We start from the raw sequence: 25,630 nt of genomic DNA on the forward strand, positions 1-25,630 counted from the left end.
GCTATATACGTTGTGTCTATAGAATAAATAGAATGTCCCCTCATATCGTGGCAACCAAGTAAATGTAAATCACCCTTCCCCAGGTCCAATTTTATTCATGTGTGAATGTGAATGTATAGAGACATCTTTTTAATATATATATATCTGTGTGTGTGTGTGTGCGCGTGTGTGTGTAAGATACATTCCTCTAAACCAGCTGCAAAAAATGGCACAATGTGTGTTTTTTAAATTTTTTTATTCAAAGATTCTATTTAAATACAAAACTAATGTGAGAAAAGACAGAAACAGACTTGGTCTCCATGTGAGATAATAAACAACCGCTCAAACATACAGTATATGTTGGTTACACACAGACACACACACACACACACAAATATATATATTTAAAAAGTTGACACTATCCATGGAATGATAACGTTGTTGTTGTTGCATGACTAAGGTATTTACTGGAAAGGTAAATATTACCTTAGAAACACAGTTCCTTCCAATATTTAAAAGGGAACTCACATTCCCCTCAGCAGAGAGAACATATCATTGTATTATTACACCTGGTTAGAATCAGCGCTCGGAATTAGAAACACAAAAGTAGACTTTTCATCCCGCAGACATTAACTACTTAACAATTTACAATATATGTATATATATATTCATTCTTTAAACTTCCCACATTATATCATGTAGGCAGATTTGATTAACAAATATAACTGATCAGTGGAATTCTTATGCAAAATCCTCTTTGATTAATCAGTATGTTTTGTGCATTTATTTATGTCAATAGGGCAAGACAGGCAAATTAGAATCACCATGTTTTAACTACTTGAGTATTTATGAACACTTTGGGGTTTAGGCAAATCAAGACAGTGGACTTGACACTGAAAAACCTCAGAGACACCGTCCAATCTCCTAGTCTCCACAGGGCAGAGGACATGTCCTGGAAATCCAGATGCTTGAAACCTTCCAGGAAGAAGCACTTAGCCATGGGTCAGCTTCTCAATAAAGGGCCATACCAGCTGACCTTGAAAGTTCGTTACTCTCCTTTGAAAGAGTAGTTAAAGATAAAAACCCTTGATTGACAAAATCCATTGGTTTAATCAGCAAACAAAAGGTCCTTCACTTGTTGTCATCTTATAGTATTTCAATAACAATTGGTTGTCACTTCTGACAAAAAGTGTGGGGGGTTCCACTCCATGACAATGGGTAGAGGGAGTGGATCTTCCAATTTACAACAATACCAACAATAGTAAGGGCCGTGCATGGGCAAGACACTGAATTATCAGCAGAAACAGACATCACCTGGCTTCTCTGGGACCAACAGATAAAGACTCCTCAGCATCCACGGGGAGTGGTCAAACCTGGAGTCAGTGGACGGCTTGAGAAAGATCGCGGAGGCCTTATCAAGTTATTAGCTAAACTCCATCTGCTGTTTTTTTACTTTTTTTACTTGTGCTTTTTGTTAAATTAAGTTATTTTGTATTTGTTATACTGCTTGACTTTGTAATCTGGTACTGACTAAGGGTAAAACCAAATCATATTCAAAAACCTGTCCCATTTAAAGCCAAGTAAATGTTCAATTTATAATTGGAAATATGTCCTTTATGAATGTTGCATTGTTGTGTTGAACATGAATTATTATCTGCAAATGTACCAGCTGAGCTCATGTCTCTATTGTCCTGATAATCAATGTGGGACCAAATCACACTTGGGGAACAGCTAAATAAACTATTGTGAAATCTAAAGAAAAATATGAACCTGTGAAATAGAGCATGACCAGTTGTATGTAGTGACATTACTGAAGCTGCTGAGTAAAACCCAGTATACCATTGGGCTCTGATATACTGTACAGAGTAAGTGATATACTGGCTTAAACCTTATGTCTCCATTTTGAGCATGACTGAGAAGAAGAAGGGAATGTAGGGCTTGTGGTGAATCGCGTTGTGGCCTGACGGAAGGGGAAGTGAACAGCACTGGATTTTCCCCGTTCATCTCACATGGTTTCACTCAGTTTGATGGTCACTGCTTTCACCTCTGTGTACTCAGCCAACGCGTACTCTCCACTGAGAGGACAGAGAAAACACATGAGGCAGGTTAGTCAAGGAATAAGCAGTCAACAGGTATAATCTGAGAAAAACATAAAACACAAAGATATGGTGATGGTTCTTACAGCTCTCGTCCAATGCCTGACATCTTATACCCTCCAAAGGGTGTCTGGACGTGAAGGGCGTTATAGCAGTTTATCCTCAAAACAGAAAGAGAGAGAGAGAGTGATCATTATCCCCGTCTTTATCTCAGCATAAAGTTGGCCCCATGTATACTTTCTGGTTCTATACCAATATAACCTGACTTCATCCTTTGTTGGTGTTATAATTACTCCGCCCACAGGAGGCCTTTGTCTCTTGAACATGTTGGGGCATTTGGTGGATCGACTGATGCTGTCTTAGGCTATAAGAATAATAATTATAATAATTTTTATTTGTTGTGTATTTTTCAGTTTAGTGCATGGATTTAAGAGCTATACTACAGCGGGCCACCAGGGGGTGAGCAAGGTGTATTGGCTTCATTCTGGACGCTGTCTTGTCGTCAGTGTGGTTTATATACAGGCCAGACATGGCCCACACTAATACGTTTCTGTTTTTAAACGATTTCATCTGGAGGACGATTTTGGCTCCATGTCAGAAATAATCTCTGTCCAGACTAACACCTGTACATCACATGACAATTCACATACAAAAGAGATGCTTTTAAAACTAAAATGTATCAGTATGGATATAGCCTATAGGGAAAATCTTGTTTTTTAACCTGTGCATAAACAGAAATTAAAACCAAAAATAAAATTTGTGCCATTGGGGACAACATTTTGACATGTATCCGTGAATCCAGTTCTACTGTACAGCATGGGCTGCTGAATACAGTCAGATAGAATAGTGCACCCCTACTCATTTTTCACTTAGTTTACCACATTTTTCATTTTTTCTCAGTGAGGCGCTTACAACTCCACCTTAGGCATAAATTATGTTTGATACATAATTTAGTCATGGCTTTGAATGCAACTTGAGATTTCATTCGAATTGTTTTCATTTGCTGTTGTTGTTGTTGAGTTTGTTGTTTCCTCGTAGCTGATTAATGGAATGATTACATAGATAGTTAGGCCTTGACACAAGACAACTACGGGCTCTTAAATCCTTTGAGTGAAGATGTTATGTGAATAAGCATAAGAGAAATTGTTTGATCAAGAAAAGATCGTTGAAAAATCTTGTATAATGGCCATTCAGCAGGTGCGACAGCCCCTCACAACAGCGGTAGTACTGGAACAGAGTTTTATTCAGCAGTGTTATTGAAATCAAATGGAAATGTGGAGTTTAATGAATAATGAAGAGGGAAATAAAAGCCTGTTCCTTGGTGTCAGGACAGTGAGCAGGGACTTACCACACAGTGCCAGTCTCCAGGGCTGCAGACACAGACAGAGCTCTGTCGATGCTTGTTGTAAAGACTGCTGACACCAGGCCATATTGTGAGCTGTTTGCTCTCTCTATGGCCTCCTGCTGGCTCTTAAAGCTGAATATACACTGCACTGGACCAAAGATCTGAGAGGGCAAAGAAATCAGTAGAGACCAGTCACACATACAGAGAGGTGAGTCACACTGTGCAATTAAATTCATCTGTTGCTATGTTTAACCCTCAGACACTGACACCTTCCCCTCCCTGTCTATGTCAGCTTTATTTGTAATGTACTGAAATGAGTTGTAACCTCTTCCTTGGCGATGCGCATGTGGTCTTTGATCCCTGTGAAGATGGTGGGTTGAATGAAGAGGCTCTTGTCACCCACAGCGACTCCTCCATACTCCAGCTTGGCTCCCTCCTTCTTCCCACTCTCAATCAGATCCAGTATCTTGTCAAACTGCTGTCGGTCAATCTGCAGCCAGCATCAGGCACACAGGTAGACAAGGGAAGGATACACTTTAATAATATGGGAACAATCTCTACTTTGTGGATCAAAATTACAATGGCACAATGTGAGAGACTGTCTCACTTGTGTCACTTGTTATAATAATTAAGAAATAATCCCTAAAAATTATCACTTGCCAGTTTAGACAGTTACACCATATGCTGAGCCCATTATAAAATGTGGCTATAGGGAATGCTGTGGAATAGATGTTACTTTGCTGCTCATAACAGTGACCACTGACTTTATTTGGAGTTAATCTAGCTACCATCTAGGTAAACAGTAGAACAGCAGAATTTGGCTCACGGTTACTGCTCTCATAGCATTGCTTTCTCCACTGATGTCCACTGAATATTACCTGCCCTGCCCCAAACACAAAAACACGGTGTAAATGATGTCGTTTTGAGTCGAATATGAATGTCGGGGCTTGTGGATACTTGGATGACAGCACACGAGCAGTATGGAGGCATGTTGTGTTTTTATGCTGTTTTATTACGTCTTTAAGTGTGTGTCGCTATTGACTTCAATTGTATCGGATTCGGCTGCAACAAAGTTTACCCCTTAAACTCCAGAAGTGTTTTGTGGGCTCAAACCAACCCACCCCTCCATCGGCATAGTGGTGAGTAGATGATGAGTGAATTTAAATTTCTTGGTGAACTATCCCTTTAAGCAGGTTTAGATGTCCCAAACCAACCAGTTACTCCTCATCCTCAAAGTCATCTCTCTTGTAAAACCTTTAAAACAATGTTTAAAGACACTTCTGATAAAGCATAAATCTTTTATTATTTTTGGTGCATGTTTAACTGGAAGTTTTTTCAAATAGTAGTTTTTATGAGACAAAAGATTTCAGCATTGTTCTAGTAAATGTATGTCAGATTAACCGGCCCACCTCCATTTAAGTTCAAAGCTGCTTCAGCAGGGTATGTAACAAAGTGCATTTACTTTGTCAAGTAAAATTTTAATTTATCTGTACTTTACTTAGAGATTACTTAGTAGATTTATTTTCAGGTACTTTTAACTTTTACTCCACAACATAAATCAGCAAATATCTCTACTTTCTACTCCTTTTTTACAATGCAACGTGTAACATGTGCACATTGTTTTTCATATTTTTAAAAGGGGAATTTTTCCACTGATCCTATAACAGTGAACAGGTAACATTAGACCTCGACTCCTGCAGCAGCAGCATCACTGGTGAAGAAACATCTAAAATGGATTTGGAAGAGGCCACCGCTGACATTCTAATGATGTAGTAGATTGTTACATTATGGCATAGGCTACACTCCGCAAGTACTTTTACTGCTGTGATGAAAAGCAAGTACTTACTTATTTTCAGAAAAGTCAGAAAAGTCTTTTACTTATACATGATGACATTTTTGTCTTTGTTTGAATACTGGTTCTTGTGGAACTGCCTCCCACACAGCGAATGAAACAGGTCTGAGCAGACCTATTAAACATGAGAGCGTTTAGCAGCTAAATAGACACATATTTACCTCAGTAGATGGTAGAGAACTAAATCTGAGCTAAAATACAGTGAATATTGGACATTTGGCCAGACACTCAAAACCACCATAGTTTGTTGCTTCGTTCCCCCATGTCATCTTCAAAGGTGTAATATTCACAACTTGTTTCACCGCCCACAAATATTGTAAAACAATCCCTCATTGCAGGCAGCACTTGTTGATTTGTATTCTGTGATGCTCTGTGTGTTCCTACCTGTGGCCCATGTGATGTCTGGGGGTCTAGCGGGTTTCCTATGACAATCTTCTTGGCTTTTTCTATGCTGCAACGTAGAAACTCTTCATAAATACTTTCCTCCACAAAGACTCGTGATGCAGCCGTGCAGCACTGACCCTGGTTATAAAAAGCTCCCTTCTGGGTTTCCTCCACAGCCAGCTGCACTGCAGACACACATGCACATACACAAAGGATTAGATCCACCTTAACATTTCAGGAAACCTTTTGCCTTTTCAGGAGAAAGTTACACCTTTCATGCTCAGCACCAACCACCAGGCCTGAACCTGTCCTGTGTTCGGGGTATGTGATGAGTTGGTTGTAGGGTTGCAATTTAAATGTTTTGTATCCTCTATGTATTATTTCCTTCTGCTTGTTTGATCTTCTATTTCATCCTCTCAGTCACAATGTGTAGTTTAACATAGATGTAGTGCTACGGGAGCTCAAAGGAATGACACTGCCATGTTTTTTTAGAAAGTGAGTAAATAGAATGTTTGCAGGTCACATAATCCAATTAAAATCCATGTACATTTTAATAAGATCTTGAATATGCAATCACTAAAGTATATGTCATGAAGACAGCAAAAAAAAAAAAAAAGATCCTATTTGTCATATTGACAATTAAGATGTATTGATTGATTTAATTCAACTGATGCACGCAAGAAAACAATAGGGTTAGTGTTAGTGAACTGCACTGTGAATTGAATGATTATTTTCTGCCGAGCTAACATTAACTAGTAGAGACGAAAAGGCAGAATAACACAAACTGACAGTTTCCTTATTACCTGCACCAAGGAGGTCATGTTTTCACCCTTGTTTGTTTGTCTGTCTCATTGTTAGCAGGATTACGCAAAAGCTCCTGGACAGATTGTGACAAAACCTGGTGGAAGCATCCGGTATGATGCAGATCTGAATCTGGGAATTTATTTAATTCAAGGGCCGTTCAGGGGACTGGCATCTGTAAGTGTGCACAAATTGGTTGCATTGAAAGTGACGACTGGGCCTTGGTGGAAGTATGGGATTTGCCATTCTAGTTTAAAATTAATTTACTTAGAAAGATCGCAAAGCCTGTTAAACTTGGACAGTTTGAGCTATTTCACAATGCAGCTGGAAATGAAAGCTAGCTTAGCTATATGTTCTTAGCCAGGCAAGGTTGAACTGCACTGCAACTGTTGCTCAGAGTGGTTGTTTCAAATGTGGCTTCATTTGTTTGATACATTAAATCAATCAAAACACAAACTACTTATGTTCATTCACTTTTGTTGCTTAATGCCACACTCGCTATAACCTTCTGCATCCATGGAGTGGTGTTGGCTGATAGGCTACTAGTTAGCTGGATGTTTGGTTGACTATCGCTTACCAGTCTCAACATGTGTTCAATTGTAGTGGATTTAAGTATGTAAACTGGTCACTGTAAGAGGTTAAATAACCTTTGAAACAAGGACTGAACTTTGTGTGAACAAGCATGCGCTATGTCATACGTGTGCTACGGTATTTGAACAACAGGCCTACTACATCTCTAATTTCAATTAAAAATTTTGTGGCCAATATTTATTTCGCTACTTTTCTCACCAGGGCACAGGATGACATCACCATTCTTAATCCCACCTTCACAGCTCTGAGTGACTCATTTTTGTTTATTTGTTCTTTTCTCTCTTTTTTTTACTGGGGAAACAGCTTTCAATAGAACAACAACAGACCAAGTGGAATCTCTACAAGATGTGGACAGTCAATCAGAGATTGTGAACCAGACCACTAAGCCCTCTCATATTCCCAGAACAAAATTAGTGAGTGAATTCTCAGTAACACTTGGGGCTGAAGGATATCAACATGACAGGTCATATTGTGACTCTAATCCAATTCAAAACACAATGTTTGCATTGATTGTTCCATTTCATATTGAAGCTAACATAATCCTTTATTTGTCCCACAACGGGGAAATATGCCGTGTTACAACATCAAAGAGGATAGTCAAAAAAGACAGATCATTAAAAGTAATAATGAGTAAACATTCAATATGAGTGGAAGGAAATATAAAAAATATAAATGGAATAAAGGTGAGCAGAATATACACAGTGATAAAAAGAGAGAAATAAAGAGCCAGTTTACTTACAGTTACAGTCAGCAAACACAATGCAGGGGTTCTTCCCTCCCAGCTCCAGAGTCACTCTCTTCAGATTACTTCTGGCTGCTGCTTCTTTGATCAGCTGGCCAACCTGTACACATAATGGTATACAGCAATTAGGGGTCAAACCTCAATGCATTATGGGTAATACCGATACAAAAATCGAAATAATTAGTAACATAACCAGAGCGTCTTCAGGGGTGAGTGTAATGCAGGTGTCTAAATTTAAAAATCAGGTTGTGATCAAGAGTTACAGCGAAATAAAGCTATGAATAAAACTGTTATCATAATGTAACATGGAGTATAAAGTTGTCGGAGCCAATATGTGTGTGTTTTAGTTCACTTTTTTAAGGGGTATTTTGTGGATATTGCTATGCCCCACCACAAGGGAGCAGTAACATGTTGATGATTGGTCACGATGGGTTACTGCACAAATACCACACAATCACTAACAGCATCCTGGCAATGGCAACTGCAACACAGCAGCAAGACGAGTGACAAGGACAAAACTAAAGGTATTTGTGTCAAGAACTCATTGTAGAGAATCCATTCACTACTGTTGCTTTCAGTATTGGGCCAGTTAGTCGCCACAAAAGTGTAACAGCATGTAAGCAGGACTGAAATCAGTTCCCCACAATAGTTCCAGACTTCTTGATGTTATGGAACTATGGCGGTGGATTCTCAGGACTGTCTGGCAGAGACACTGCAGCTGCTTCAACTTGTATTAATATTAGGGGTGGGGGGGGGTAATTCCTGTAATGTTTAAATTAAAAACAAGTTAATGTGGTTGACTCACCAACTTACCAACACAACCAACTTTGGATAAATAGATTCATCACATAGCACACAGTTAAATATTCACTTAGTTGTCATATGCTGAAACTTCCATCACACAAGTTATAGAATTCACCAGAATCTCTCCTACGCAAAACACAACATAGTCTCACTTGTTGAGATCAGCTGTTGGATTATCCATCAAAACCTAAGTATTTGAGAGTATCTATCGTTCACTTATACATGCACATACCTCAGTAGAACCAGTGAAGGCCACTTTGTCAATGTTCATGTGGCGGGCTATTGCTGCTCCTGCTGTGGGACCAAACCCTGGAACAATGTTTACAACTCCAGGAGGGAAGCCCGCCTGAAATGACAACACAGAGAGTAATGTTAATGTCAGGAATCAGCAATGATTTAATGTGTTATGGAGCAGCAAAAGATGGGGTTTAAACATTTAACCCCATATGACTCCATATAAGCTTGTGGTCATGTTTCAAATCACATGGTACGACTGGGTGAGGGTTCAGTAATTCTATTTTATTAAGAACATTACATGAAATGTTACTATATTTGATAATTATTTGTGTGTTGGCACTGACAGCGCAGTTATGGCTAGAAAAAGAAAATGGGCTCTGGGAGTCTCCAACTGTTCAGGTTCAGATTTTCTCCCCTTCCGGGTACAGTCACTACCCAGACACAAGAGAGGCAGAGCAGTCTAATCACCAAGAAACATGATTTTCTCTAAGAATACAGGCCCAGAATCTCTTCAGGAAGAGGACTATGAGATGTTTAAAGACTAAAGCTCTCTCAGGCCACAGCTTGGATCAATCCCATTGCACATGTTGAGCCTAACATCAGACCTCTTTGATGAGTGATCCAACGTGGAGGGCCGTGAGGGGGGTCTGCTCTGCTGGCTTGATGACCACAGTGTTTCCACAGCTCAGGGCCGGTGCGATCTTCCACGTGAACATCAGTAGAGGAAAATTCCACTGACATAGACAAAAAGAACAAAGGTAAGTCAACTGCCAAAACATTTTCAAACGTGTGTTCACTTTTGGATGACACAGTGAGTCAGATAGTCATTATCATTCTATCCCTCACACAACAATGACTGCTGAAAGAGCTTTGAGGTCTTATACACCACCAAGATATATAGCTTTTTTTAAATGACATGACATGATAGCAGTTGTGTGTTTTAAAAAATCTGTTAGTGGATATTTACAGGTAAAACTTAGACCTAAAACAAATACTGTGATAGTAGTATCCCCAATATACCCTAAATAGTATCAGAACAATTGTGACAAATATCTCATGATGAAAAAAATCCTTCATTTATTCAGGGAAGTTTTTGCTGAGAGCTAAGCTCTCTAGAAGGAACCACTCACATAGTTACACACATCCACATCTTAAAACTACCAAGTACTATCACAGTCTGACTTGCTGAACACTGAGAAGCTTCACCAGAGCAGGTGCAGAGCAGTTACAGCCTTGCTACACGGCACGTCGGTGATGCTAAAGACGAGAAAGCGCTGCTTTTTCCCTTTCCCTGCAGGACCAAGATAAGAATATGGAACCTCATAGTCACAAACCTGCTTTTCTTACCTCTAGGCCAACACGGAAACTAATTTGAATGTAAAGAATGTGAAGCAGAAAACTAAAATACACTATACCAACATTGTACATGTGCAAAACTTGTCTCCACAAAATCTCCAACAATGTGAGATATGGGATTTGTAACCTTACAAAAATAACAACCTGACATTAAGTAGTGGGAGGGCTACATTTAAAATCTACTGAGTAAGAATAAAGCTGTACTGTGATAACAGTCTATTCAAATTGTAACTGCAAATAAAAACAGTTACTTCTATTTTTTTATTCTGAATATGTAACTCTGTTACATGTATACTGGTATTCCCCAAAACGTAACACCCACTTTATGAGTGGAATCTGGCCAAATGTGTGGCGATTTACTTTCCTCACATTTTATGTATACAATTACACCATGAACGTGTTCTAGCAGAGACTGAAAGTATGTGACATAATTCCCATTGGCATCCTGCTTCTCTCAATGATCATGTGGTTTTGTCCTGTCTTGCCCAAAGGACCTATGTGGTGTCCGTTAATGCAGCGAGGACTGAGTGTTGAGTCTTTCTTGGTGTATCAAGTTTTGGGTGTTGTGCACATTTCAGGCCACAAGAGTGCAGGGCACACTAAATTGATAAGGAAGTAATAGGCTACACTATCTTCCCAAAATATAAAGCTTTAGGCTACATAAAGCTGATGGCTTATGAAATAAGAATAGTTTGGACTCAATTTACTGTATGTGTTGCTGTTTTGTGTGTATCACTTTAACAAGATTGGATCAAAACCAGTTATTTGACAAAATCACCTAAAGTTAAAGACCCTCTCCAATACAAATCCAATTTCTAACTCCATTAACAAGGTGGTTTGACTAAACATGAGCAACACATTATTAGCTGTTTGATAACATGGTCGAGCTGAATACTCAATACACAATTGCTGTTTCTAACACAGAGACTGTACAGCTACAGCTGCTGTTTGGAGAGCATACAGCTACTGACAGCAGCAAAACAGAAAGAAGACGATATTGGGTTTGATGAGCAAATGAGGTGCAGGTAAGAGATGAGGTGTGGGTGGAGATAGAGGCCGAGCGAATTTTCATATTCATAGACCACTGATTACTAAATTAGGCAAAGGTGTAAAGTTACATTCTGCTCTGCTACTCCGAGATAGACCAGTTGCTTTCTTACAAGACATCACTCTTGACTTCCTTCTCTGGACAGATGGCAATATTCGTCCAAAATATAGCTAAATGGGTGTGACAAGTCACCTAAATTGCTCATAGGATCTCATTGAACAAAATATTCATGTTGAAAATCTTTACTGATGTACATTGTGTAATTCATTGAGAACAAAGTGACTTAACATTGGTCAATGGAAACCAAAATCATCAACCCCTTGGGGGCTGGATTCAAAATCACAGCGAAATCAAAGTGCAAATTTGAAATCACAGGCTGATCCAATTCATAATGTGACTCAGTAGTGTGTATGGCCTCCGCGTGCCTGTGCGCTCCCGACAACGTCTGGGCATTATGCTCCTGATGAGACAACGGATGGTGTGTTGGGGATCTCCTCCCAGACCTGGATCAGGGCATCAGTGAGCTCCTGGACAGCCTGTGGTGGTACTTGGCAGCGACGGATACACCAATACATAATGTCCCAGACGTTCTCAATCGGATTCAGGCTGGGCAAATGTGATTGCCAGTCAATGGCATCAATGCATTCGTCATCCAGGAACTGCCTACACACTCTGGCCACGCACATGAGGCCGGGCATTGTCCTGCACCTGAACCCAGGGCCCACTGCACCAGCGTTAGATCTGACAATTGCTCTGAGGATTTCATCACAGTACCTAACAGCAGTCATGGTACCGTTGGCTATGACAAGGAGGTCTGTGTGACCCTCCAAGGATATGCCTCCCCAGACCATCACTGACTCCAAACCAATGATACTGGATGATGTTACAGGCAGCATAACGTTCACCACAGCGTCTCCAGACTCTTTCATGCCTGTCACATGTTCTCAGTGTGAACCTGCTCTCACCTGTGAAGTGAACAGGGGGCCAGGGGCGAACCTGCTAATTCCAGTCAAGCCGCATGGTACTGGGCTATGAGCACAGGTGGATGTCAAACTAGAGGACATTGGGCCCTAACCCTGAAAGTTTGGTCAGAAACATGCACAGCAGTAGCCCTCTGGAGGTCATTTTGTATGGCTTTGGCAGTGCCCCTCCTGTTCCTCCTTGCACAAAGGAGCATATACCGGTCCTGCTGAGAGGTTGATGCCCTTCTATGGCCCTGCCCTGTGTAACGCCCGTTCTCCTGGTATCGCGTCCATGCTCTTGAGACTGTGCTGGGAGACACTGTAAACTTTCTTGCGACTGCACATATGGATGTGCCATCCTGGAGGAGCTGGACTACCTGAGCAACCTGGTTGGGCTGCAGGTACCACCTCATGCTACCAGTAGTGACAAGGACACTAGCAGAACACAAAATTAACTGACTTGGCGTTATAATGTGTCGATTAAGTGTTCCCTTATTTTTTTTGAGCAGTGTGTATGTAGCAACTACTTTGCTGCCTGTAAATGGCCCCTGATAACGTAATATAAACTGATTGAACCAGTTCATTTTGAAAGAGTAACAGCTATTGGGGAAACTTCAAACACTCTCCCAACCAATGGTGTAACTTCATCACAAACTCAACTCACTCGCTCACTCTCTTACTCACACATGGACGTTAGGGATGGAGGACCATCATCGGTCCAGCCAAAAAAGCAAAAGTCTACCAACTTGTGTACCTTGTATCATGACAGCAATAGAAATAACAAATTACCTGGAGACAAATTGATTTATTCAAATCAACAAACAAAACACCAACAGACACAAAGGTGTTAACCAAAGTTAAGACAAAGTCATGCAGGCAGCATGAATAATTTCCAAGGTTAACAGGCTAACTAGCAGGGATTCCACTGTCTGACTCTGCAACATGAACAAATCTGGCAAACTATGAAGGCAACAGGGGGTCTCTTTGGGCCATTTGCTTCAGTTCGACATGTATGAAAAGAATCAATGACAGAAAAAATGCAAGAGCTGGTACGAGGAGCTGCCAAGTCCAGCTGAATATACGATTTTGTAGTACTGAAGTGTGTATAGCTATAGTAAGCCCCGAGGGGAAAACATGATCAGACAGTTACCACCCAGACTGATTAAAGCTCAGCTTTGTCGCTCAGTATCCAGATGAGTTTTTAGCTCTTTTTAAGGTTTTACACTGAATGTCTCCATTTATATGGCTGGCAGTAAGTCTGACAGCGTATATAAGCTATTTAGGCAGAAAAAGGCATAAACCTTTTGTCATGTCAGACTTAAGACTGCAAACATATGGCAATGCACTGCATTCAGTGTGTGCCAGTGCAGACCCCCGTACACACTTAATGCAAAAGTATCAGTTGATTCATTGTTGGCCAGCACTTATGTATGCAGTAATGTAGGCATTGTACCGGAAAGTGGTGGTAATGACAGACCTGGCAAAGCCGGTTTACAAGGGTCTTATCCTCACACCGGCCTCACATCAGGGTGGCCTTTTTTCATGTTCTCCCTAAGGAAAGGGTGGGGAATTTGAACGTCCAGAAGTAGCTAGGACTAGAAACTTCTGAGGTGATTCAGGCATCTGATAAGGACACCTCCTAGATGCATTTCTTCTGAGTTTTCTTAGAATGAGTCCATGGAGCAGACACAGAACACAATAAAGAGATCTTATATCTAATCTGGCCTGAGACAGATATTTGGCAGGGGTGTAGCAATTCTGAAACCACAACACAAGCTAGAATTGTGATACTGGAAGACAAAACCAGGATACCATTAGGTATGAACCACCACATGACTAAAGACCAAGGTCCAAACCAATGATTTTGGAGGATCATTACACGTTAACTTGTTTCTTTGCCTAATTTGATGCTGAAATTGGATGGTTGATGTTACAAGTGATCACATTACCACAATTGAATTGCTATACAGGGAACCTGGCTTTGGATAGCCCTTTGAAGTGCTGGGCTAGAGTAGTTGCCTGTTTGTCCAGTTGGAAATCTGGCCTTGACTATGTGGCTATTGAAACAAAGCAATAGGCAGGTGTAAATTCTAGATAATACTAATTGTAAAACACACAAATGTGTATATGGAAGAATGTGAGACTCTAGGATTCACTTGACGTGACACATGTATTAAAGTTTATATGTAACTGTGACTGTTCTAATCTGTATGGAAATAATAATAAGCAGCAAACACTGGGGCTAATAATGCAAATAACACACGCATCATTAGTGCTTTGGTTTTTCCAGTTAAATCACTTGGATGTTGGTCTGGAGAAAATATCAAATCATTAGGACTGGAGATGATTCAAAGTAAACAAATCTGGAAAAAGAGGTAATTCATTTTCCAGTTGCTCATTTCCTTGTGGGAACCCAGTGGACAAGTAATATATGTGAGTGCTGCATGTTTATTATTTAGGCATTGTTAACTTTTACAACACTTGGAAGCACCATTAAGGGATCTTTGGATCACCAGTCGGGAGAAATGTTTCCTGTTTTCTTCTGACAATGACTCATGCGGTGTGTGTGCCAGCAGTAATTACACAACGTTCTTCAGTATAAATTTCACTTTTATGATATGATCTCCCATGTCAAACAACAGCCGTTTTGTTCCTTTGTTGCCAAAGCAACATTAGAGGTTACAGACCTATGTTCAAAGATATAAACTGAATGGCTGTATTCTGTCACGATGTCGAAATTACACTCATGTGTCTACGACAAAGTGAAACACGATACGGTGAAACACCAAACACTACCCCACCCTAAATCTGACGAAGTTATTATCAAAAGAAGAAAAAACATATATTCCAGTATGTGAAAGTAAATCCACGCAGCACAGGATTGAGACTGTGTGTTCCTGTAAGAACAGCCCTAAAGGGTTTAGCCGAGGCAAGGCCTTGTTTAGGGAGAGCAAAGATTAAGATAAGGTTTCTGGTACGCACGGTTTCATTTCATTCATGAGTGCAGCACTACACATTCATGATCAGTGCTTTTATGGAAAGTTAAGCTGCAGTGGTTCCAATTAAGCCTTGATGTAGTTCCGAGAAAGCCAGAGATGTTAGCAGTGTTTAAAATAGAGCCATTCACTCAAAACTGTAATCTGGTGTCTTACAGCACAAAATAAATATGTGAAAGGAACATATGTTGCTGTCAGATGAAAATATTTCATATCCAGAACATGAATTGATTAATGGAGCTGGGTATGGCGCAGCATTACTGATAATTTGCCCCAGTGGACAATTGTGGTACAGCTACAATAACTCAATCCAAAAAGAACCGTCCAGATAGATAACAGGCAAACTCCTGACAGGACACCGCAAACTGCACACAAGATCAATTATGATTCAATACAGCATCTGGAATAGTGTCTCCAAGGCACAGCAACTTCTTATTTTAACATATCTGTAGCAGGGCAAGCAAGACAAGACTGGCTTAAACTGTTATGGCTAAAAATAGACGTCAATTAGATGACACTGAAGTGGCATTGATCTCGGATCTCAGACCAGCTTTTGTCCAATAAAGGACATGATTGCCAGTTTGCATTCATTTAGCAATTTACTACCCCATCTGTGATTTTATTGTGTGTCAATGCCTACGACACAACCTCTCACCCTCAATTCATCTTTATTCCAGAACTGAAAAATGCAGCTGACTGACAACAAAAAGGTTACGTTAATTTACTGATTAAGCGAGTGATTTTCACAATATATTATATAATGCGATCCCATCATGCATACAGTCTGGATAAGTTTAAAAGTGAGTTACTCTGTAGCCCATGTGTTTCATTAACATCATGGGTACGGCTCAGGACCTAGGACTGATACTACCTGGTTGGGTCCAGATCTGTATATTAATTTAGTGAGAATTGTGGGTAATGGTTCAGTTCTGGTACTGAGCTTTGCAGGTACAGATTTATAAAACTGGACTCTAAAAAGACTGTACTGGTACAAGGTACAGTAGTAGCAGTACAGTAACTGTATTGCTGTACCTAGCTCTAACAAATCAATGGTCAAGTATACAGACAGGTCTGGATAGTTTGTCAGGCTTAATTAAAACAATGGTAACAAGGAACTCGTATAATAAAAAAAGAAAATGGTTTGCCATTGACTCACTTAATTAATTGGGTCTATAAATTACACTTTGACATAATCTGCATCAGCCAAACCTATAATTACAAGGCCAATGAACAAAAGTCAAATTTTACTTTAGTTTTTCAGTTTTTTGATTAGTTCAATTTTATATTTAAAAATGATAAGTAAGGCACAGGAGATCTACTCACGCAAACTGATACAATGCACATTTTTGTTTTCAGATATTGTCTGTTTTTTAATGATTTATATTTAATTCATATTCATTTAAGTTCAGTTCCGTTTTTTTTCCCAGACGGTATTATAACAATTCAAAGTATTTTATCAGATTTAAAACAACTTAAGTTCAGCATTATTAGTCATCTGCTGTCCTGCTTTTTAAACATCTCCATCTGCATGGGTGGGATGAAAAAAAGTACACAAACTTCATTACTGTACATACGTACACTCTTCATGTATCTCTATTTTACTCCAGTGTATTTATTTTTTTATACTTTTCACTTTTTACCTACTACAAGTATCATAAATATCTGTACTTTCTACCTATGCATTCTGACAAGGTATTGTGTGAATTTGTTTTTTATTTTTTAATAGTAATCAATAACGAGAGGGGAATTGATCCACTGATCCAATCAGAGTGGAGAGCAACATTAGACCCCTCCTCTTGCAGCAGCAGCATTAGGTGAAGTAACATCTGAAATAGATTTGGAAGAGGCCACTGCTGACACTCAGCCATTACGGAAAATCTGTATACAAAGTGTTTTCAGTAGCATCCTATGCAGCATTCCTTAATAATGCTATGAGGCTGTACTTTTCTTGTATTAAACCAAATATACAGCAGACACAGTTAATGATGTAATAGGTCATTACATTAGGAAACCGGCTACTCCAGGCAAGTACTTTCAATTCTAATATTTCTAATAAGTATATATAAAAGCAAGAACTTACTTACTTTTACTCAAGTAGAAAAGTGAATGTGTTATGTTTATTTAAGTGTTTTGTTGTCTTTTTATTTGTAGTTTTACTTAAGTGAAATGTTTGGGTACATTCTAGCATCTGCTATTGAAAACTTCACATCAGCCATGTTTTTTTTGATTTGCTTCTTCAATGGTTAAGGTTTGGTTAAGATGAATAAAAGTTCTTGTTTATGGTTACAAATGGATCATAACCATGGTTGAGATAAAAACAACTGTTAATACGAAACGGTTTTTGCTCGATTCAGTTGGCAGTGCACAGCGCAAATGATAGAGACACAGAGAGGAGCGTAAATTACTGACAGAGCCGGCTAAAATTGTATAACGTACATTTTTTTGGTCCAAACATGTATGAAAAGACCCCAAGTGATCACTGTAAGCGGACATAGTGGAGCTGTGCACGGCTCCCTGGGTGTCGGCCCGGGCTTGGTGGCATTGAGGTCGGGCTATGTGCCCTTTTCCCTGCGTCCGCAGCCAGGTTGAATTTTTTAAATAAAACTATGTTTTTGGAATGGAAATAATGAATTTAATTTGTTTCAGTGTCTGCATAGACTACTCCGTGTATTGGGTCTATGTTAGCAGCGAACCCAAAGCAGAAGGAATTTAACACCATATAATTCTAACCTTAACCCTAACCCCTATAAAACCAAGTCTTAACCCTCAAACAGCCCATTGAAAAAGTGAGGACCAGTCAGATGACCTCACTTTCCAAAAATGTCCTCATTCTGTAAGGTCTATGCTTACAATGGTGATCACAAAGATTCAAGTACAGGAACACACACACTCAGTATAACAGTATATAGCCCCAAATATTATGTATTTCATTCCATTTACCATATGCACCCAGTGTATATATGTCTCATTCAATTCTCAGATAAATCCTTTTCACACTAAGTCAAAGAATCTAAACAGTAATCTGATTTTATATTAAACATTATTGTTCAGAAATTGAAACCAGATCTCCCCTGGACTTACAGGAATGATGGCTCCACAGACGCCAACAGGCTCGTGTTTAGTTAAACACATGAAGCTTTCATCTGTAACAAAAAACAAAAAAAACACAGAAACAGAACAATCAGTCTGATGTATTATATTGCAAGTTCCACTCTTAGAGATCACAACCAGCATCGCTGAAGGGTGTGAGTGGCTTTGATTCTAAGTGTGCTCTGCTTCACCTGTAGCTAGACCTAACAGTCTGCACAGGGGGAGGTTTGCTAAACCATCACTGAGAACCTTAACCATGTGTTTACTGTAACCATGATGACTAAGGTCTAACTTGAACTGAGGAGTCATTTTCACCCTAACCAAGATGTTTCCAAACCTGAACTATAATACTGCCTCATCATAACATTTGCTTTTTTACTGCAGACTGAGGTGTCAGATCAGAAAATGCTTCACTGTGGCACTGCATGGAAAGACGTATGCTGTCATATAATTTGGAGGACCTATTTGTCCTATATGACCTTTTTCTTAAACTGAAATACTTCAAAAAGAATTCACATGATGGTTAGAGTAAAAAATGTTCTGTAAAGAAAACAGAAAGTTTATTTATTTAAGGTTATGTAAGACTTGAAACATTAAGACAGCACCCAACAGCTATGTCTATATAAAGATACAGTGAAGTAACAGCGTCACAAGCAGTGAGTCTAGTAAGTCCTCCTCCATCTGTGCGTGTTGTGATCTCTGTTCTTTCAGTCAGCCCAGGCAAACGTTCATGATAGTGCATGTGAATCCCTCCCTGTTAAACTGTTTGAAACGCTTTCATTTAAATAGCAAGATGCTTCCTGCTCCCATCAGCAGTGACATATACATGACACCCAGGTGGACCCACTTTTCACCCCTTTTTCACACTGCGACGTATTTCAGAACACACTGTAAACACACCTGTCACCCGCTAGCCCCTAACCCTAAACTACGGACGAGACGCGACAGATCCATTTTACCATGTTTGTATGGCATCTAGCTGAATTGTTCTTATTTCAGTAGCTTTCCTTTACACAGGAGAACCATATTCAGTTGTGCTTCTGTTTGTACGCTTAGCGGTCTCATTTATTGGGCTTCCCAATACCCATAGTTTGTACGGGCAACAATATGCTGAGAACTGTAAGAGAGAGAGGAGGTGTGGTTCATGAAGCATTTGTTTGGTGGTAATGAATATTATATATATATATAAAACCTTTAAACACATCAGTTGAGTTAAAGAGAAAACAACGTTCAGAGGGTTTTTCTAGTCTTGTAGCATTCAGGCACATTTTAGGCTTATTAATCAGTGTCATGTATACATTTCCTTTACATTATCGCTTGACTACACTGTGCTCTTTAACTATATTTTTAAACTTCAACTGCAATAACTGTCTTGTATTGTTAAGCTGGTTTTACTTTAATATCCTCTCCCACCTGTACTAATAGGGAGATCAATACCCTGTGTATTCGGTACAAGGACGTGTCAGAGGCTCAGCAAACTGACCTTCTCTAGTTTCCTGTGTGACTGATCACAGACTGGGTGTCTCCCCACAACAGGACTCATCTCCTCATTGAAAGTATGTTGCTATCAGCCAGTAACACAATATTCACAAGAAGCTTGTCAGCAGTTGGTTTGTGTTCATCTGCACTGAAAAGTTCACCCCATATTTGGTGTCATTTTAGAGGTGGAATATCAGACCTATCATCTGCATTTAAAGTTAGACTTTAGTAAAAGTTACACAAAAAGCTAAATATTTTTGCTCATCAGCACCACATTATCAGAAGAATCAAAATTTGGAAAGATTGTTAAAGAAATTGTGTCTTTTCCAAAAAAAGAGCCACATGTACTTGAAGGAAATTGCCTCTTTAGTATAGGAGGAGCAGAGTCTGGTATATTATATTTATAACAATGTTTTATCACTTTTTGCTGTTTGGCTTTGAGTGATTTTACTGATGACAATACTAGTGTTTGTTGTTAGGGCTTGAGGACTCCTGGATCTTAACTCTGTTTGTGTCTTAGACTTGTAACATCCACTAATATCTTCAAGTTTTGTGAAATTAAAGGTTCTGATTTCAGTCAAACTAAACTACAAATTGCTGTTTTCTGTGTTCTGTGAAAAACAAAATAAAAGCAGATTCTTATTGTGTCTGTATACGCAATAATTCAGCCACTGTCAGCACAATGAATATAAGAGACCAAATCTTCTGGTGAGAAGAAGAAATGGAATATTAGGGGGAAAATATTTTTCTGTCTCAATCTGTCGACTGGCTTAGTCACTACTGATAACAATGTTGACTGGAAATGCAATTGTAACGTTAAACTGCTATCTTTATTTCTAATATTTTTACTGTTGGAGTTAAGGTGATGCACACATGTCAGGCATTATTTATTTATTTATTTATTTTTGTTTATTATTTATGCAAATCCAATGCACTAAAAATAGTGAGTAAATTCAGAGCCAAGGTTTGAGCCTTTATTAATGTTTCCACCACATAACAGTAATTAGACTGTTCTCCCTTGTCCAATAATAAAAATGTCTACTTTGGCTTCAGCTACATTAAATAAAACTGAAACTAGTTGTTTAGCAGCAGTAGCTCTGTCACTAAGGCAGTATAAAACTGGGGATTACTGGCTGAGTGGCTGCCGGTTGGGCGATAACTGAGCCAACGCTGATTGTTAATCCTCACAGAGTGTTGCACCTCACTGATCACTATCTCACTCTCTTCCTCTTCCTTTTGTCCCGCCATGCCGTGCGTCTCTCACCACCCCATTGGGATCTAATCAGGAGGAAAAGGCAAGCGTGTTTTGTCTATCTGCTGTCCTGCAGAGGTGGACGAGAAGCAAAGTAGGCTGTGACAAGAGGGGGGAAGTATTAAGAGGCTGAATGCGATACCACCCAGGGCTGAGGACAATCCTGAGCCAGGACAAGTCACTTGCTCTAGAGTAATTAACTTGTTTCCCAATGGTGCACTTGTTACGGATTCCATGGCATGTGCAAGAACAAATGTGTCCGGGCCATCATGTGCACTAGTAATTATCTTGTGCCGCTCTTAATTATCTAGATTTATTTATTCATGTGGCAAAATGTTGCATGTCTTTGTGTGGAGCTTGTTTGAAAAAAAAGGATCTTTTATCATTATTAATTCTAGATCCCACAATACCAAACCACTACTGCTTGACAGCTCCTTCCAAACTTTAGCCTCAGCTCCTGCAGCTAAAGAACAGAGCAGTATTTTTAAAAGAAAAAATGTATTTACCTGTAATGTCAGGATTTAAGTAGATTAGGAGAATAAATTACTAATTTAATTTGAGAGCTCAATTTACTAATGTATTCTGTCAAATTAGTGTATAGTGTTTTCACTACAAATAATCCTGTGATGTGGGACACACTAAACTACCTTGAATCCAGTCAAAAATATTAAGAGGCATGTCAGCTGTGTTTTTCAGTCGTCTGTGTCACGTGCATCGGTCGGAACAGATCTGCTTATAATTTACACAGTGATATGTGTATGTGTATATATATATATATATATATATATATATATATATATATATATATATATATAGTATATGCAGGTCTTTGTGGCTAAAAAAACAAAGAAAACACACTGGTCCAACCCTTTCTGATACTACACAGGATCTCTCACTGTGTTGTTGGCCATTAATACATTGTAGGTGTTGTTTGTTAAAATTCCTGCAGGTTAGAAGCAGATGACACACACTCACCCACAGGCAGACTCTTGCCATGAATCTTGTCAGCCCAGCCTGCGTAGTAACGAAGGGTTTTGATGCTGCCGTCCAGATCAATGAAGAAGGACTGCAGGAAAGGCTTCCCTGTGTCCAGAGTCTCCAGGGTCTGAGGAAAACAGAAGAAACAAAGAAATGTGTCCCTGTTACTGCACAGTTGATGATCTCATTGTGGAGGCACATTACTACATGGCATAAATATAATCAGGTTAACATCATATCTAGATACAAAACACAGAGTCTGATCCAGATAATCTGGTTAAACTGTTGCCTTGTTTCCAGTGTCTCTGATGATGCTTTCCAGATCTCAACAGTTTCTTTGGGTGACATTAATATTGGACAAATGTAATAAATCATATTGATCCTTAAATAATTATTCATAATCTTTGGGAGCTTCCAGGCCCATTCTTGCACAGCTGCCCATAAAGTTACTGGTTGCCATCTACAAACAGTTTTATTAGCGTGACTTGATACCGTTCCAGATATAATAACAATTACTGCGATGGTGGTGAATTAATTTAGGGCCTGTACAAAGGGAGTGAGCTGTATGAGGGGGAAGCCGCTGGCAAGGTAGTTTCTATGAGGAGCCAAGGGTGGTGCAGTAAGATTTCAGCCACAGTTGTCCACTGCCATGTACAGTGGCAATAGGCCAATTTGAGCATGTCAAACTGAGTTTACAATTATATTACATAATAATGAATATGTCTGAATGTGTCAGACGTGATTTACGATGTATTGTTTAGCCTCCTCATTTCCACCATGATTGCTGGAGTTACTTTTATTTCATTGTGAGAGAAGAAGAGAGAAGAAGTGAGGCTCTGAAACCAGTGTACAATTTCCCTGTACCTTCAAAAGGCCTGAATCTGGACCTTATTTCCTCAAACATATCTGGGACTTTAGTGTAATTAGCCTTAGACTGCACACTAGCTCTCCAGAGCATGTTTGCAATCAGCAGGTCACATGCAATCTGGTATTATTACTTCACTCACATCTGTAAGAGCTCATTTACAGATCTAAGTCTTAAATGCAAGCTGGCAGCGAAACAGAGTGAGAAGGCACAGCAACAGGGATTTCACTCCAAACAATATCTGGAGGAGAGGGAGCGCAACATCACGAGGAGAGGGTGGGGTCACAGTGTCATGATGTCATGCTATATTATAGGCCAGTCCCATGCGAATACGTCAATGTCATTACAGCATATGGACAGCTGCAGGAAAATCCCATAGTTTTGTTGCTCATGAAACAGTAATTGCCTTACTTACTGAGATATATTGTGAAATTAATGAATGAATCTGAAGCACATCTAACACTGGAAAAAGAAACTGCTATCACAGCCTGTTACTGTAACTCCTTAATGATGAACTATTCAGTAAAGATAATGAAGTGTGTTCAAAACGATAAAGAAATCGCTACATACATTTACTAAAGCACTGTAAGCTTTGATGTTCTCCACATTTATATCACATAAGCTTAATTAAATATTTAAAAATATATATATATATAATGGTCATCAAATATGATGGGGAAAAGTATAATACCCCAAATTATACAAAATACTGCGTTTTAAGTTTTGGAATTAATTCATAATTAAATTTAAGTAACTCCATGATTTTAATTAAAGTTCCAGTGAACAGGATTAAAGGGGACCTGATGGCAGAAATAAATGCAATATTCATAATGATGTTTTTGTTTGTGTAAAATCACCTGAAAATAATAATCACTGTCCTCCTCGATGGTGTCCATCATGAGGGCCTCTCACATTATTACATTATTTGAAAGCTGCTATAGATTATTTTACACACTTGGAATGGGAGGGTGAGACGAGTGTGCAACTTAATTGCTAGATTTCAAAATGATCCTTTAAGTTATTAACTTCCAGATTATTTCACTAAAGTAGAGCCAACAAGGGCTTCATCAGATTTCATCTTTTCAAAATGAATGCGCAATTCATCAACCCATTTTATTTTCAAGCAACCAACCAAACACTATTTTATTTCGGCCTGGCCTAAGTCAGACTGATAACGGTTACTGTTTGTGTGGAGTTTAAAAGCTCAGACACATCGGTCACGTTAATCTATGCTGTTTATGCTACAGCCGTCTACAGAAAACACTACATTGCTTTTGCCTAGAAGTTACAGGGAAAGAGCCCACCGCCAGCAGGAGTCGGTCCCTCTCTATCAAGTCGGCCAGTTTGAGCAGCAGCCTCCCACGGCTGGACGCATCCATTCTCCGCCATGGAGAGCCTCTCTTCATGGCCGCCTTGGCTGCCTCCACCGCCTTGTCCACATCTTCCTGCATAGGACGACACATGTGTTAAATATGTATCATAAAGACAGCAACACACTACAATAAACAAACAATCTGAAAAATGAACATGCAGATATACCCACAGAATGACTTTTACTAAAAGATTCATGGCCAGTTTTCAGTTCTTAACTAGGCCTGTATTAGAGGAAGTGGAAACAGTATAAGAGTGGGCGAGTGGTTGTAGTGATAGCAGGCTGACAACTATTTTTGAAATAGCTTGTTTTTGTAGCCATATGTTACCTTTCTTTATGAAAGCTGTCCTGAAGCGTGCAGCAAAAAGCAAAACCTCATTGTAAAATATATTTTGTGGATATAAAACTACTTGTCTATAATATACTATAATATAATATATCAATATAATGTATATACTACTGTCGATAATATGGTTGCCCAATTTGGCAAAAACATTCTTATTTATTTAGTTTAGTCCTTATCTTGTGCTATGTTTCATAAGATATTCAAATTAAGTTTGGCATGAGAAAAAATATATTGCAAAAATCAACAAATTTAGAGCCAAAGCAGCCAATAATCTCAGTTCAAGTATTATTCACTTGTAAAGTGTGCAGGTATGCTCCATTATTATTATTATTATTGTTATTATTATTAATAATAATAATAATAATATTATTAAAGAAAGCCTGGAGAAGAGCAGTTGCAGTGGATGCTGTCTTACTTTGTCGGCCTCTTCCACGTCGCAGAGCTTGGCACCTGTCGCCGGGTTGAAGGTGGGGAACGTCCTTCCCGCGCAGGATGTGTGCCACTCATTGTCGATAAAAATCTGTGGAGCGTGTTTGATGGCACGTGATTTTTAACACCAGCACATTCAGAAGAAGCTTGTAGGGGTTAAATACCTGGACTGTCCACTGAGCCCACCACCATCACTTACCTTGGTGTGAGTGATGTCCTGGACAGGGACAGGCTGAGGCAGGGCAGGGATTCCTTCAGTCACTCCATTCTCTGTTATTCCGTTCTGTGCCATCCTGAGGTCACCTCTCAGTCTGCTCCGCGAGTCCGACACTGTCAACTCGTCCTCTGCATTTATTTAGAAGAACTTGGAACTCCTCCCTCCTCACTCAGAGCTCCGCCCCTGTCAAATATCAGGAGCCCTTATCTGAGAGGGAGACTGGAGCTTTCACTGGAAACATCCTGCTACATCCACCATGTTCATCATGTTCATCATGTTCAGCATGTTCATCATATGTATCATGTACATCTTATATTTCTTGTTCATCATATTCATCATGTTCATCTTGTTCATCATGTTTATCATGTTTATCATGTTCATCATGTTCATCATGTTCATCGTATCATAT

At 39.3% G+C, this 25,630-nt stretch overlaps 1 protein-coding gene across 1 annotated transcript; it reads right to left on the reverse strand.

Annotated features, from left to right (window-relative positions):
- Positions 1-1,490: 1,490 nt before the first annotated feature.
- Positions 1,491-25,353, reverse strand: aldh1a3 (aldehyde dehydrogenase 1 family, member A3). The gene is made up of 13 exons (XM_034581676.1): positions 25,204-25,353; positions 24,991-25,095; positions 24,162-24,302; positions 21,990-22,119; positions 18,275-18,336; positions 9,437-9,565; positions 8,827-8,940; positions 7,788-7,890; positions 5,657-5,841; positions 3,746-3,910; positions 3,424-3,581; positions 2,162-2,236; positions 1,491-2,054 (listed from the first exon to the last, which is right to left on the reverse strand). Exons 1-13 carry the CDS (start codon positions 25,294-25,296, stop codon positions 1,985-1,987), a joined length of 1,530 nt encoding a protein of 509 aa, XP_034437567.1. The 5' UTR covers positions 25,297-25,353; the 3' UTR covers positions 1,491-1,984.
- Positions 25,354-25,630: the final 277 nt, after the last annotated feature.

This window comes from Hippoglossus hippoglossus, chromosome 3 (genome assembly GCF_009819705.1).
Source record: "Hippoglossus hippoglossus isolate fHipHip1 chromosome 3, fHipHip1.pri, whole genome shotgun sequence".
In the NCBI taxonomy this organism is placed as follows: Eukaryota; Metazoa; Chordata; class Actinopteri; order Pleuronectiformes; family Pleuronectidae; genus Hippoglossus; species Hippoglossus hippoglossus.

Bases quoted from the DNA above. Each gene is read 5' to 3' on its own strand.
- aldh1a3 (XM_034581676.1), bottom strand. From the start codon at position 25,296: ATGGCACAGAACGGAATAACAGAGAATGGAGTGACTGAAGGAATCCCT. The intron at 18,337-21,989 runs GTGAGTGTGTGT...TTTTTGTTACAG, and splicing joins TGGCAAGAGTCTGCCTGTGG to ATGAAAGCTTCATGTGTTTA. The intron at 2,055-2,161 runs GTAAGAACCATC...CTGTCCTCTCAG, and splicing joins TCAGGCATTGGACGAGAGCT to TGGAGAGTACGCGTTGGCTG.